The 14,148-nt window shown below is 37.5% G+C and overlaps 2 protein-coding genes across 2 annotated transcripts; both read left to right on the top strand.

Moving 5' to 3' along the window:
• The first annotated feature begins 1,046 nt into the window (after positions 1–1,046).
• LOC139769521 (uncharacterized) lies at positions 1,047–6,829 on the top strand. The gene is made up of 3 exons (XM_071700644.1): positions 1,047–1,622; positions 1,960–3,546; positions 4,809–6,829. The coding sequence occupies exons 2-3, from the start codon at positions 2,260–2,262 to the stop codon at positions 6,087–6,089; spliced, it is 2,568 nt and encodes an 855-aa protein (XP_071556745.1). The 5' UTR covers positions 1,047–1,622; positions 1,960–2,259; the 3' UTR covers positions 6,090–6,829.
• Positions 6,830–6,948: 119 nt separating this feature from the next.
• Positions 6,949–9,839, top strand: LOC139769315 (putative protein MSS51 homolog, mitochondrial). Its single transcript, XM_071700260.1, has 3 exons — positions 6,949–7,012; positions 7,413–7,577; positions 7,691–9,839. The coding sequence occupies exon 3, from the start codon at positions 7,697–7,699 to the stop codon at positions 8,975–8,977; it is 1,281 nt and encodes a 426-aa protein (XP_071556361.1). The 5' UTR covers positions 6,949–7,012; positions 7,413–7,577; positions 7,691–7,696; the 3' UTR covers positions 8,978–9,839.
• The last annotated feature ends 4,309 nt before the right edge of the window (positions 9,840–14,148 follow it).

Consider the following 14,148-nt stretch of genomic DNA (forward strand, 5'->3'; position numbering starts at 1 on the left):
TAAAGACAAAACTTTTCGATAATTTTTATAATAAAATTTATATCTTTGTAATAAATATGTATCAAGCATTTATGATGGTAATTGTTTCTGTTTCGATATTTTCTGGATATCACATGTGTGAAAGGCCGACAGCTTCCTGTGACAGTCGATGTTCGCAATAATGGCAGAGATTGAGTGTGTGGTCCTGGCTTCCTACCCTTTTTTACGTGAGTATCGTTTCGAGGAGCATGTATTTTTTAACGAGATTATTAATATTACTAATAACAGCTACCAGCATACACTTGTGTTGAGATTAACAAAATTTAAAATTTTTTCTCTAAAGAATTCATTTTGACGACCTGCTACTGTCTAAAATTCTAATAATTTTCTTATTTTCCAAGAATTTTCTCAAAAGTCTCAAAAATCGATTAGGAGAATATATTCGGCCAGACCGAGGCAGCGCGCATAAAAGACATCTTAGGCCGGTATTCATAGTCGAATTTTATATTTAAGACTATCTTAGGTACGATCTTAAGATATGTTATGAATCAATCACAGAGCCGTATTAGCATCTTAAGACATTACTTAAGACAGTCTTGGAATAAGATCCGACTATGAATACGGACCTTTTAGACATACCTGCTGTCTAGGTGAAATTGTACTATTAGAAATTTCAAGAATTTTTCAATATATTTCCAAGAATCGTGATTTTTCATACCATAAGATTGAAATTCTGAAAGTAGAATATTATAAGAAATATTAGAATATAATTTTGAACATGAAGATGACATATTTTAATTTAGAAATCGGCATTTTATTGATTCTTTCTTTCATTTACATTATGAGAGTGACTATAATTACATACATGATTTTAAAATACAATGTTACATCAAAAGTAGTATTAATTACAAACAAGCAGTGAGAATTTAAGTGTTAATGTTAGAAATCATAAGTTGATTGCGCTGTGCGTTTATCTGATCACCGAATCAGAAGCGTAAAATTTGCTTAAAAACGCATGCACGTGATTGCCATAAAATAATCGAATCTATATATAACGTTCGTTTATAACATGGGTTTTCTGCCGATTTCAATTCGAGAAGTTTCGTTAACTTTCTCTTTATTGCAAAGTCAAGCAACAATCGTTTTTGTACGTGAAAAAAATCCATGTTATAAACATGGTTTGTCAAACACCAGCAACGATCTTCCAACGCAAAACTCGCCGTAAACCTGCGCGATGCGATGACGTAGATCGCCTCCCGCCAATCACACAAGCGAAATTCGTGTTTTTCACTTCGCATAGGCGAATCGATTCGCGTACGTTTCCTAGCTTCCAATTGCGCACGTCGCCCTTCGATCTCCTCTAACTGTTTTAAATGCTTTAATTTAATTGGAGATCTGCGAAGAAAGGGCCTTTTTTCCGATCTTATAAAAGGATAGTCGCGACAACCAGGAGCTCTCGTTTTCGTTGTTCACCCGCTCAGTGTACTTATACTACCGCTCGTACATACAACCGCTTAACACCGCTTTTCGCTTAGAAATTCGCACTCGCTCGCTTGATAGATTTAGCCGCTTTTGCCGTGCTAACTTCTGTGCGCGCTACCGTTCACGGCATTTTTCCTAAAAGGAACACTTCGTAATTACTTGTATGTATATATAATTTTCTTTATTTACATTATAAACTTTGTTCTGTAATTTTGAGTTTTTAATTTAAGTGCGTGTACTAGTCCATCTCTTCGTGCTGTCTCTAACTCGCGGATTCTCGAACAAAAATATTAGAATATAATTAGGAACAAGATGACATATTTTAATTTAGAAATCGGTACTTTATTGATTCTTTCTTTTATTTTCATTATGAGAATGACTATAATTACATACATAATTTTAAAATGTAATGTTACATCAAAAGTAGTATTAATTACAAACAAGCAGTAAGAATTTAAGTGTTAATTATTACGATCAATCTCATTGCAATGTTTACAGGTAATAGCTGTACAAATTACAAACTCAACGTCAACAAATTTTATTTCGTGATGCGATGTAAATGACAGTACTAAAAACCTAAAGCATGACGTGAACAATAGATTTCAATATCCTCGGAAATTTTCGAGACGGACCATTGGAAGGAAGGTCAAAAGCGCGAGAAGTCAATAATCGATTTACACGTGCTCCACGTGTCACCTGTGAAATTGAAATCACAACATTTCAAACACTGTTTGTATTTGCCTCTTACACTGAAGGAGACTTTTGATATAACGAGATTGGACTGTGTGAGCAGAAGTCATGGAATCAGAAGCGAAAAATCAAATTAATAACGACTATAACAAGTTCTTCTACGCGACCATGTGTCACGTTTGCAAACGGTTTGGCGACGGCGTCCCTTTGAAGCTATGCGGTAACTGCAAGATGATCTCCTATTGTGGTAAGGAACATCAGAAGCAGCACTGGAAGCAGCACAAACCTTTGTGCAAAGCCATACAGGACGTGCTGCAAGGCCGGCAAGGCTACGACATGAATGTTCGCGGAGAAACGTCGGAGGAATGGACCAGCATAAAGCAGATGTTCATGCTGCTAGTGTCGCGCACGCTGAAACGTCGTCTGACGATGTGTGAGATGCAAATGTTCAAATTTCCAAGGGAGTGCCTGATTTGCCACGAACGGAACGCTCAATCGTTGAAGGTTTGTCAGAAGTGTGCTGCCTGCTTTTGTATAAAAGACCACAAAGACGGCATTGAGCACAGAAACATCTGTGCTCCCCTGGAACTATGTTTTCGTTCAGATTTATTAGCTACAAAAGAGGCTCTCACTAATTCTTTGGTGCCGGACATGATTTCTTACGCGAAACACGTTCTCGACACAAACATTGAATTTCTGGACATGAACGACTTTATAGACGCTTATGGGGTTATTCGGGATGACTCGGACGGTGTCTTGGCACCCGACCACTCACAATATCTGACACGTCCCTTGACGTTGTTTTATGCTATGCGATTATTCAACTATGTCCCAAAAAGCAACAAAGATTTAGTCGTTCATGTTGTAGGTGCGAGTTGCGCCGAGGAAGCCACCTTGATCGGATGGGAAGTTTTGTCTTGTTTATTAGAGACCGTGATGTCAATAACGATTGTAATGATAGGGCCGGAATTAAAATATAAATACACCTCAAACGCTTGTGATCCCTGTACATCGTCGGATAACAAAAGTTTGATTTTTAAGTACCACGATGCGTTATACGAGAACTATGTACACAGCTCGTCATTCGTAAGACCGGACTTTATTGTAGGATTTAACCTGGGTATTCACGAGCATGAACTTGGATCCGAGAGGGAAACGTGGGCGCCGTCCATTAAGTTGATAGCGGAACAAAATTGTCCATTTGTCTTAACGTCTGTCACGCGTCAAGACTTCGAGAAGGAGACTGACAGAATAAATACAATTCTGAGTAGACAGGTAGATTATATCTATAGAGAAAATAATCCATTCGCTAGTCTCAGACCGCATAGAGTTCTCGGGCCGGAGCGCGTGTATTATGAGAATCAATATATCGCTATCTGCCGGAATCGTTGTTCGTAACTGTTATGCGTAATTTAAGCGACCGATACAAACTAACGGCTGTGTTTGAAGGAAACGTAGCACGCGCGAAATGACACACAGGAATTAACTGAACTGAACGTTTATAAAATGTAACGAAAAAAGGAACGCAAAGAAAACTGTATGTACTACATCTGCGAATCGCGACGTGTCTTCACGAAACAAACTCCAAAAGACTGATAGCCGACACTCCGGACTGTCCGCTTATATTAATTTATAATAATTCAGAAATCCTAAATGGTTATTTTCTAATTGTAAAATCGATTGTCTTACATCAGTCGAGCATAATGGATTATACGATTATAGATATAACAGGACAAGTGGCTGCGGTAATGTAAAATATTAAATACAATGGTTGTTGCTTTCAGTTCTGTTTGTAATGAAGACAAGACTTTTTAATAATTGTTTTGTAATAAAATTTTTATCTTTGTAATAAAATATGTCAAGCATTTACGAAATGGCAATTATTCATTTCTTCTTTATCGATATTCCCAACATTTCTCACATCACACAGCTGCCTGCGACTGCGACAGTCGACGACCAAAACAATAACAGAGATGAAGTGGCCGTGGCAATCGTGGCATTCTAGCTTTAGCAGTACAGTTTCCCGCAGTTCTTTCTTTACGTGAGTATCGTTTCGAGTATTCAAACGAGGTTAAGAATTTTCCAAGATTTCCTAAAATCTCAAGTTTAAAATTTTCAAAAGTCAAAATTTATAAAAAATATTGGAATATAATTAAGAACAAAATGACATTTTAATTTGGAAATCGGAATTTTATTATTTCTTTCATTAACATTATGAGAATGACTAGTCATTCTCATAATAATTGTACATACATAATTTTAAAATGTGATGTTACATTATAAGTATAGTACCAATTAAAAACAATAGGGTAGTGGGTTATATGTTAATTTTTTCAATTAATCTCATTTGCAATGTTTACAGATAATATAGCTGTACAAATTATAAATTGTCGCAACAAATTGTCAACAAATTATATTTCGTGAAGCATTCGGCAATGCGAATGACAATACTGAAAACCTAAAGCAGACGTGACGTGAGCAGTAGATTTCAATATCTTCAGAACATTTCAGGTCGCTCCATTGGGAAGAGAGTTAAAAACGTAAGAATTAAATTGCCGATTTACGCATATATGCGACTTGGGAAATCACATTCCAAACACTGTGTGTATTTGTCTTTTACACTGAAGGAGACTTTAATATAATGAGACTGTTTATAGGTAGAAATGGAATCAGAAGCGAGAAATCAAATTAATAACAATTATAATAACTTCTTCTGCGCAACCATGTGTCACGTTTGCAAACGGTTTGGCGACGACGTCCACTTGAAGCGATGCAGTAACTGTAAGATGATCTTATATTGTGGTCAGGAACATCAGAAGCAGCACTGGAAGCAGCACAAACCTTTGTGCAAAGCAATACAGAACGTGCTGCGAGACTACAGCATGGATGATGGCGGTGAAACTACGGAGGAAAGGATCAAAAAGAAGCTGATGTTCATGGACCTGGTGTCGTCCAGGTTGGAACGTTGCCTGAAAGTGGATGAGATGCAAATGTTCTGTTTACCAAGAGAGTGCCTAGTTTGCCACGAACGGAACATCATGTCGTTGGAGGATTGTCAGAAGTGTGCTGCCAGCTTTTGTAAAAATCACAAAGACGGCGTTGAGCACAGAGGCATATGCGCTCCCCTGGAACTATGTCTTTGCACAGATTTATTTTCTATGCGAGAGGGAAACAGTCCTCTGGACTTGCATTTTTACTTACAACACATTTCCAGCACGAGTACATTTCAGAACATGAAAGACTTTATAAAGGCTTTTGGGAATATTCAGACTAACTCAGAGATGTCGTACAACGTCTGGGCAGCTCAACACTCAGAATATCTGACATGTTCCTTAACCTTGTTTTATGTTATGCGATTATTAAAGTATGTCCCAAAAAGTAAAAATCTAGTCATTCATGTTCTAGGTACGAATGAGTCCGAAGAAATCTTCTGGACATTTTGGGAAATTTTGCCGCGTTTAATAGGAGCCATGGTGTCAGTTATAGTGATAGGGCCGGAATTATCATGTAAATCAAATCTGTTAAATAATTGCGATAACTGTATGTCACGAGAGAAAAAATATTTGACGTTTGAGTGTCACGACGTGTTATACGAGAACTATGTATGCAGCCCGTCATTCGTAAAACCGGACTTGGTTGTAGGATTTAATCTGTATATTCACAAGCATAAACTTCCAGGAAGGTCCAGTAAAAAAACGTTGGCGCCGTTAATACAGATGTTAGCGAAACAAAATTGTCCGTTCGTCTTAACGTCTGCCACGCAATATTCATTTAAAAAGGAGACAGACCTAATAAACACAATCCTGAATAAAGAGGTAGACCATCTGTACAGCGGAAAGAATCCATTCGCCAGCTTAAAACCATATAAAACAATCGAGATGGAGTACGTATCTTATATAAATCAATATGTAATTATCTACAGGAGTCTTTGTTCATAACTGATATACATAAGCGAATGATACAAACTAAATGCTGTGTTTTATGCCGAAGAAAATGTAGTGCGCGCGAAATGACACACACGAATTAATTGAACTTAACGCGTTTAATAAATATAACGGAAGGAACGCAGAGAAAATTATATATGTACTACATCTGCGAATCGCGACGTGTCTTCACGAAACAAACTCCAATAGATAGAGAGCAGACACTCCGGAATGTCTGCTTATACTTACAATCCAAAAATCTTAGGGCACATTATGTCTAGTTGCAGAGTCGAGTTGTATTGTTTTACATCGAGCATAATGGATTATAGGTACAACATTATAGTTATAACAAGACACATGGATGCGGGAATGTAAATTGTAAAATATTAATATGACTGGTATGACTGCACTCTGCAAATCTGAGAGTGTTATTTTGAACTGACGCTTTCCTTACACATTGTTTGCCGCTTTAAATCACGTCATTTAACACGGTTGAACGTATTAAATTAACTTTTAGTTTCATTTAATTAAAATTAACTTTTAACTTAATACAACGTGTGTATTTAAAGCGCAACAAAATATGTAAAATATAAGGTCCAGTAAAACGTACGTCATTTGTAGACGTTTGTGCGTGTAGAAATAACACACTTAGATTTACAATGTGTTGCTTTCAATTTTGTTTTTAATGAAGACAAGATTTTTTATTGATTGTTTTGTAATAAAATTTTTATATCTTTGTAATAAAATATGTCAAGCATTTACAAAAAGGCAATTATTTATTTCTTCTTTATCGATATTCCTAACGTTTCTTACATCACACAGCTGCACTGCGACTGCGATAGTCGACGACCAAAACAATAACAGAGATCAAGTGGCCGTGGCAATCGTGGCATTCTAGCTCTAGCAGTACTTACAGTTTCCTGCCGTTCTTTCTTTACGTGAGTATCGTTTCGAGTATTCCAACGAGGTTAAGAATTTTCCAAGGTTTCCTAAAATCACAAGTTTAAAATTTAAAAAAGTCAAAATTTATAAAAAATATTGGAATATAATTAAGAACAAATGACATTTTAATTTGAAAATTGGAATTTTATTATTTCTTTCATTAACATTATGAGAATGACTAGTCATTCTCATAATAAATGTACATTATATATAATTTTAAAATGTGATGTTATATCATAACCCAGGTAGCAGAATAACGTCTAAAGACGTCTTAATGACGTCTAGAGACGTTGTTAAGACGTTACTCTGCTATTTGGGAAATATACCAATTAAAAACAATTGGGTAATGGGTTAAGTGTAAATTTTTTCAATCAATCTCATTTGCAATGTTTACAGATAATAGCTGTACAAATTACAAATTGCCGCAACAAATTATATTTCGTGAAGCATTCGGCAATGTAAATGACAATACTGAAAACCTAAAGCAAACGTGACGTGAGCAGTAGATTTCAATATCTTCAGAACATTTCAGGTCACTCCATTGGGAAGAGAGTTAAAAACGTAAGAAATAAATTGCCAATTTACGTATGCGACTTGGGAAATCACATTCCAAACACTGTGTGTATTTGTCTTTTATACTGAAAAAGACTTTGATATAACGAGATTGTTTATAGGTAGAAATGGAATCAGAAGCGAGAAATCAAATTAATGACAATTATGACGAGTTCTTCTACGCGACCATGTGTCACATTTGCAAACGATTTGGCGACGGCGTCCCTTTGAAGAGGTGCCGTGGCTGCAAGATGATCGCCTATTGTGATAAGAAACATCAGAAGCAGCACTGGAAGCAGCACAAACCTTTGTGCAAAGCCATACAGGACGTGCTGCGAGACGACAGCATGGATTATGGCGATGAAACTACAGAGGAATGGACCGACAAGAAGCTGATGTTCATGGACCTGGTGTCGTCCAGGTTGGAACGTTGCCTGAAAGTGGATGAGATGCAAATGTTCTGTTTTCCAAGAGAGTGCCTAGTTTGCCACGAACGGAACATCAAGTCGTTGGAGGATTGTCAGAAGTGTGCTGCCAGCTTTTGTGAAAATCACAAAGACGGCGTTGAGCACAGAGGCATATGCTCTCCCCTGGAACTATGTCTTTGCACAGATTTATTTTCTATGCAAGAGGGAAACAGTCCTCTGGACTTGCATTTTTACTTACAACACATTTCCTGCACGAGTACATTTCAGAACATGAAAGACTTTATAATGGCTTTTGGGAATATTCAAACTGACTCAGAGATATCGTACAACGTCTGGGCAGCTCAACACTCAGAATATCTGACATGTTCCTTAACGTTGTTTTATGTTATGCGATTATTAAAGTATGTCCCAAAAAGTAAAAAAATAGTCATTCATATTCTAGGTACGAATGAGTCCGAAGAAATTTTCTGGACATTTTGGGAAATTTTGCCGCGTTTAATAGGAACCATGACGACAGTCATAATGATAGGGCCGGAATTACCATGTAAATCAAATCTGTTAAAGTTAAATAATTGCGATAACTGTATGTCACGAGAGAAAAAATATTTGACGTTTAAGTTTCACGACGTGTTATACGAGAACTATGTATGCAGCCCGTCATTCGTAAAACCGGACTTGGTTGTAGGATTTAATCTGTATATTCACAAGCATAAACTTTCAGAAAGGTCCAGTAAGGAAACGTGGGCGCCGTCCATACAGATGTTAGCGAAACAAAGTTGTCCGTTCGTCTTAACGTCTGCCACGCAATATTCATTTAAAAAGGAGACAGATCTAATAAACACAATCCTGAATAAAGAGGTAGACCATCTGTATAGCGGAAAGAATCCATTCGCCAGCTTAAAACCATATAAAACAATCGAGATGGAGTACGTATCTTATTTAAATCAATATGTAATTATCTACAGGAATCTTTGTTCATAACTGATATGCGTAATTTAACCGACCGATACAAACTAAATGCTGTGTGTTATGCCGAAGAAAACGTAGTTCGCGCGAAAAATGTAATGGAAGGAACGCAGAGAAAATTATATATGTACATCTGCGAATCGCGACGTGTCTTCACGAAACAAACTCCAATGGACTGAAAGCAGACACTCCGGAATGTTTACTTATACTTACAATCCAAAAATCCTAGGGCACATCATGTCTAGTTGTAGAGTCGATTGTCTTACATCGAGCATAATGGACTATAGGTACAACGTTATATAGATATAACAAGACACGTGAATGCGGTAATGTAAATTGTAAAATATTAACGTGACTGGCATGACTGCACTCTGCATATCTAATAAGTGTGTTATTTTGAATTGACGCTTTTCTTACATATTGTTTACCGTTATAAATCACGTCATTTAACACGGTTGAACGTATTAAATTAACTTTTAATTTAATTCGATTCAACCTGTTAATTTAACACGCAACAAAATATGTAAAGCAGGCTTCAGTCAAATGTATCATTTTTAGACATTTATGCGTGTAGAATTAATACACTTCGATTTATAACGTGTTGCTTTCAATTCTGTTTGTAATGAAGACAAGACTTTTCATTAATTGTTCTGCAATAAAATTTATATCTTTGTAATATAATTTATCAAGCATTTACGAGATGGCAATTATTTAATTCTTTTTGATCGATATTCCTGACGTTCCTCACATCACACATGTGACAGCCGCAGCGTGACAGCTGCCTGCGACAGTCGACGACCAAAACAATAGCGGAGATCGAGTGGCCGTAGCAGCAAGTTTCCCGCCGTTCTGTACGTGAGTATCGTTTCGAGGAGCGTCTATTCCAATGAAATTATTAACATTACTAATAACAGCATGTACATGTGCTAAGATTAACAAAATTCAATAAATATTTCTATATAAAATGCGTTTCGACGGAAGCCTGCATGTCGCCGATTATTAGGAATGTAGGTTACAGGCAAGAGCGTATTTACAGATCTGGCGATTCGAAAGGAACACTCTAGATTTTATCTAACGACTACGCTTTATTTGTTGCAGGCTTCAATCTCACACAGATACGAGATACGAGAGCTAAGCAGATAGCTGTCTGGAAAAGCTTGGTGCTCGAGTACTATCACGAAGCAGTACGATCGTGAATGTGCACGAGTGCACACGAATCCCTCTGTTTGATAACGCCAGCATAAACAGTATCCTTTCTATTTGCCGCATCGAATGATAATTATTCCTCCAATTTTGGGATATGTTTTACTTGACTCATGTCCTGCAGGTGCAACCTGTGAAATCATGACATTCTAATCGTTGTACATATTTGTCTTTTGCACTGAAGGAGACTTCGATATAACGAGACTATGTGGGCAAGACTGGCAGAAGCCGTGGGATTACTGGGATTAGAATTAGAAGTGGGAAAAATTTGTAACGCATATAACCTGTGCTTCTATGCGACTGTGTGTCACGTGTGCAAAGGATTTGGGGACGGTGTCCTTTTAAAGAGGTGCGGTGGCTGCAGGATGATCTCCTATTGTGGTCAGGAACATCAGAAGCAGCACTGGAAGCTTCATAAACCTTTGTGCAAAGCTATACAGGACGTGCTGCGAGGCTACAGTATGGATAATCCTATTATGACTGTATCATCTTCGGGTGCGACTCTGGAGAACGAAAGAAAGAAGCATTACTTTATGTTGTTAATATCGTACAAGCTGGGACGTCAATTGACGTTAGAAGAGTCGCAAATATTCGATTTTCCAAGGGAGTGCCTGGTTTGCCACGAACGGAATGCTCAGTCGTTGAAGGATTGTCAGAAGTGTATTGCCAGCTTTTGTCAAAATCACGTAAACGGCATTGAGCACAAGAACATCTGCGCTCCCCTGGAACTACGTTTTCGTTCAGATTTATTATTTTTACGAGGCGGTCCTCCAGATATGCGTTGTTACTTGCAACACGTTACCGACAAGGGTAAATTTAAGAACATGAAAGACTTTATAAAGGCTTTTGGGAATATTCAGACTGACTCGGAGATGTCGCGCAATATCTTGATATGCCAACACTCGATGTATCTGACACGTCCCTTGACGTTGTTTCATGCTATGCGATTATTGAACTATGTCCCAAAAAGCAAAGCTATAGTCATTCATGTTGTAGGTGCGAATTGCGTCGAAGAATTCAGCTTGATACGGTGGGATGTTTTGCCGTGTTTAATAGGGACCGCGATGGCAGTGACGATTATAATGATTGGGCCAGAATTACTTAAAATCCATCGTTCATCGGAAGACGTTTGCAGTAATTGTTGTCGGAGAACGAAAATTTGACGTTTGATTTTTACGATATGTTATACGAGAACTATGCACGCAGCCCGTCATTCGTAAAACCGGACTTGGTTGTAGGATTTGACCTGTATATTCACAAGTATGAACTTGGGTCCAAAGAGGAAACGTGGGCGCCGTCCATTAAGTTGATAGCAAAACAAAACTGTCCGTTCGTCTTAACTTGTCGTTTCTCGTTACAATACATTAAAAAGGAAGCAGACAGAATAAACACAATCCTAGGTAGGAAGGTAAACTATCTGTATAGTGGAGAGAATCCATTCGCTGGTTTAAGTCCGTTTAGAAACATCGCGCCGGAGTTTGTACTTTATATGAATCAGTGTATAGTTATTTATAGGAGTCTTTATAACTAATGTAATTTAAGCGCAAGTAATTTAAGATTTAACCGACCGATAAAAAACTAAAGGTTGTGTTTGATACCGAAGAAAACGTGGCATGTGCGAAATGAAAGAGTACACTAGTTAAATAGAATTTAACGTTTAAAAATATAACGGATAGGACGCAGAGAGAAAACTATGAACTACAACCACGAATCGCGATGTGTCTTCACGAAACAAACTCAAAAAGACTGATCCGATTGTACTCCGGAATGTCTGCTTATATTTATAATCCCAAAAATCATAGGGTCTATTTCTTTTATTTATATAGTCGATTGTGTTACATATCAGTCGAGCGTAATGGATAATTTTTTTTTTAATGAGATCCGATATTCCGGAATGTATGCTTATATTTGTAATCCCAAAAATCTTAGTCTTTTTTTTATTTATAGTCGATTATATCAGTCGAGCGTAATGCATTTTTGTTTAGTTTAAAATATTAATGCAATAACCGTTTCTTTTAATTTTGTTTAATGAATACAAGACTTTTTGTTAATCATTTGTAATAAAGACACGACTTTTCGTTAATTGTTTGTAATAAAATATATATGGAGAATCTACTAAATGTTGCAATTATTTCTCCATCGATATTTCTGAGACGTCTGACATCACACGTGTGACAACTGCCTGTGATAGTCCCACAAGCCCCACGAGTGTCCACGACCAAAACAATGGCAGAGATCGAGTGGCCTTGGCAGTACAGCTTCCCTCCATTCTTTACGTGAGTATCGTTTCGAGTATTTCGAGAATAACTATAATCATTCTTATAATAATTGTACATATATAATTTTAAAATGTGATTACATCATAAGTAGTATTAATTAAAAACAATAGGGTAGTGGGTTAAGTATAAATTTTTTCAATCAGTCTCATTTGCAATGTTTACAGATAATAGCTGTACAAATTACAAATTGTCGCAACAAATTATATTTCGTGAAGCATTCGGCAAAGTAAATGACAATACTAAAAACCTAAAGCATACGCGACGTGAGCAGTAGATTTCAATATCTTAAGAACATTTCAAGTCGCACTATTGGAAAGAGAGTTAAAAGCGTGGGAATTAATTTGCCGATTTACGCATGCGACTTGGAAAATCACATTCCAAACACTATGTGTATTTATCTTCTACACTGAATTAAGGAGACTTTGATATAACACGAGACTGTGTATAGGCAGAAGTCATGGAGTCAGAAGCGAGAAATCAAATTAATAACGACTATAACAAATTCTTCTACGCGACTGTGTATCACGTTTGCGAATGGTTTGGCGACGGCGTTCATTTGAAGAGATGCAGTAGCTGCAAGATGATCTTCTATTGTGATCAGGAACATCAGATGCAGCACTGGGAGCACATCACACACCTTTGTGTATAACCGTACAGGACGTATTGCGAGACTACAACGTGGATGATCGCGGGGTAATTTCGGAGGACGACAAAAAGCAAAACTTCATGGATTTGGTATCGTTAAGGCTGGGACGTCTAAAGTTGAATGAGACGCAAATGTTCTATTTTCCAAGGGAGTGCCTGGTTTGCCACGAACGGAACGATCAGTCGGAGGATAGTCAGAAGTGCGCTGCCAACTTGTGTAAATATCATAAAGACGGCATTGAGCACAGGGACATCTGCGCTCCCCTGGAACTGTCTTCATTCAAATTTATTATATATAAGAGAGAAAAGCATTCTTCCGCACTTGCATTCTTACTTGCAACACGTTTCATACACGAGTACATTTCAGAACATGAAAAACTTTATAAAGGCTTTTGGGAATATTCAGACTCACTCGGAGATGTCGTAGTGTCTTGGCAGCCAAACACTCAGAATATCTGACACGTCCCTTGACGCTGTTTTATGCTATGCGATTATTAAACTATGTCCCGAAAAGCAACAAAGATTTAGTCGGTCATGTTGCAGGTGCGAATTACGTCGAAGAAGAAACCTTGAAGGGATAGGAAGTTTTGCCGCGTTTAGTAGGGATCGAGATATCAGTGGTAGGTAATTGTAATGATAGAACCGGAATTAAAATATAAATTCGATACGTCATACGTTTGCTAAAACTGTATGTCACGGGAGAAGAAATGTTTGACGTTTAAATATCACGATGTGTTATATGAAAACTATGTACGCAGTCCGTCATTCGTAAAATCGGACTTGATTGTAGGATTTAACTTGAGTATTCAGAAATATAACCTTGGATCCAGTGAGGAAACGTGGGCGCCGTCCATACAGATTGTAGTGAAACAAAATTGTCCGTTCGTCTTAACGTCCGTCACGCTTCTGGACTTCGAGAAGGAGACCGACAGAATAAACACAATTCTGGATAGACAGGTAGATTATATCTATAGAGGAAAGAATCCATTCGTTAGTTTCAGAAATTCAGACATTCAGACCACATAGAGTCCTCGAGCCGGAGCGCGTGTATATGATGAG

The sequence above is a fragment of the Temnothorax nylanderi genome, unplaced genomic scaffold, assembly GCF_030848795.1.
Source record: "Temnothorax nylanderi isolate EJ_2023f unplaced genomic scaffold, tnyl_v1.0 TNYL_tig0022_pilon, whole genome shotgun sequence".
Taxonomy (NCBI): Eukaryota; Metazoa; Arthropoda; class Insecta; order Hymenoptera; family Formicidae; genus Temnothorax; species Temnothorax nylanderi.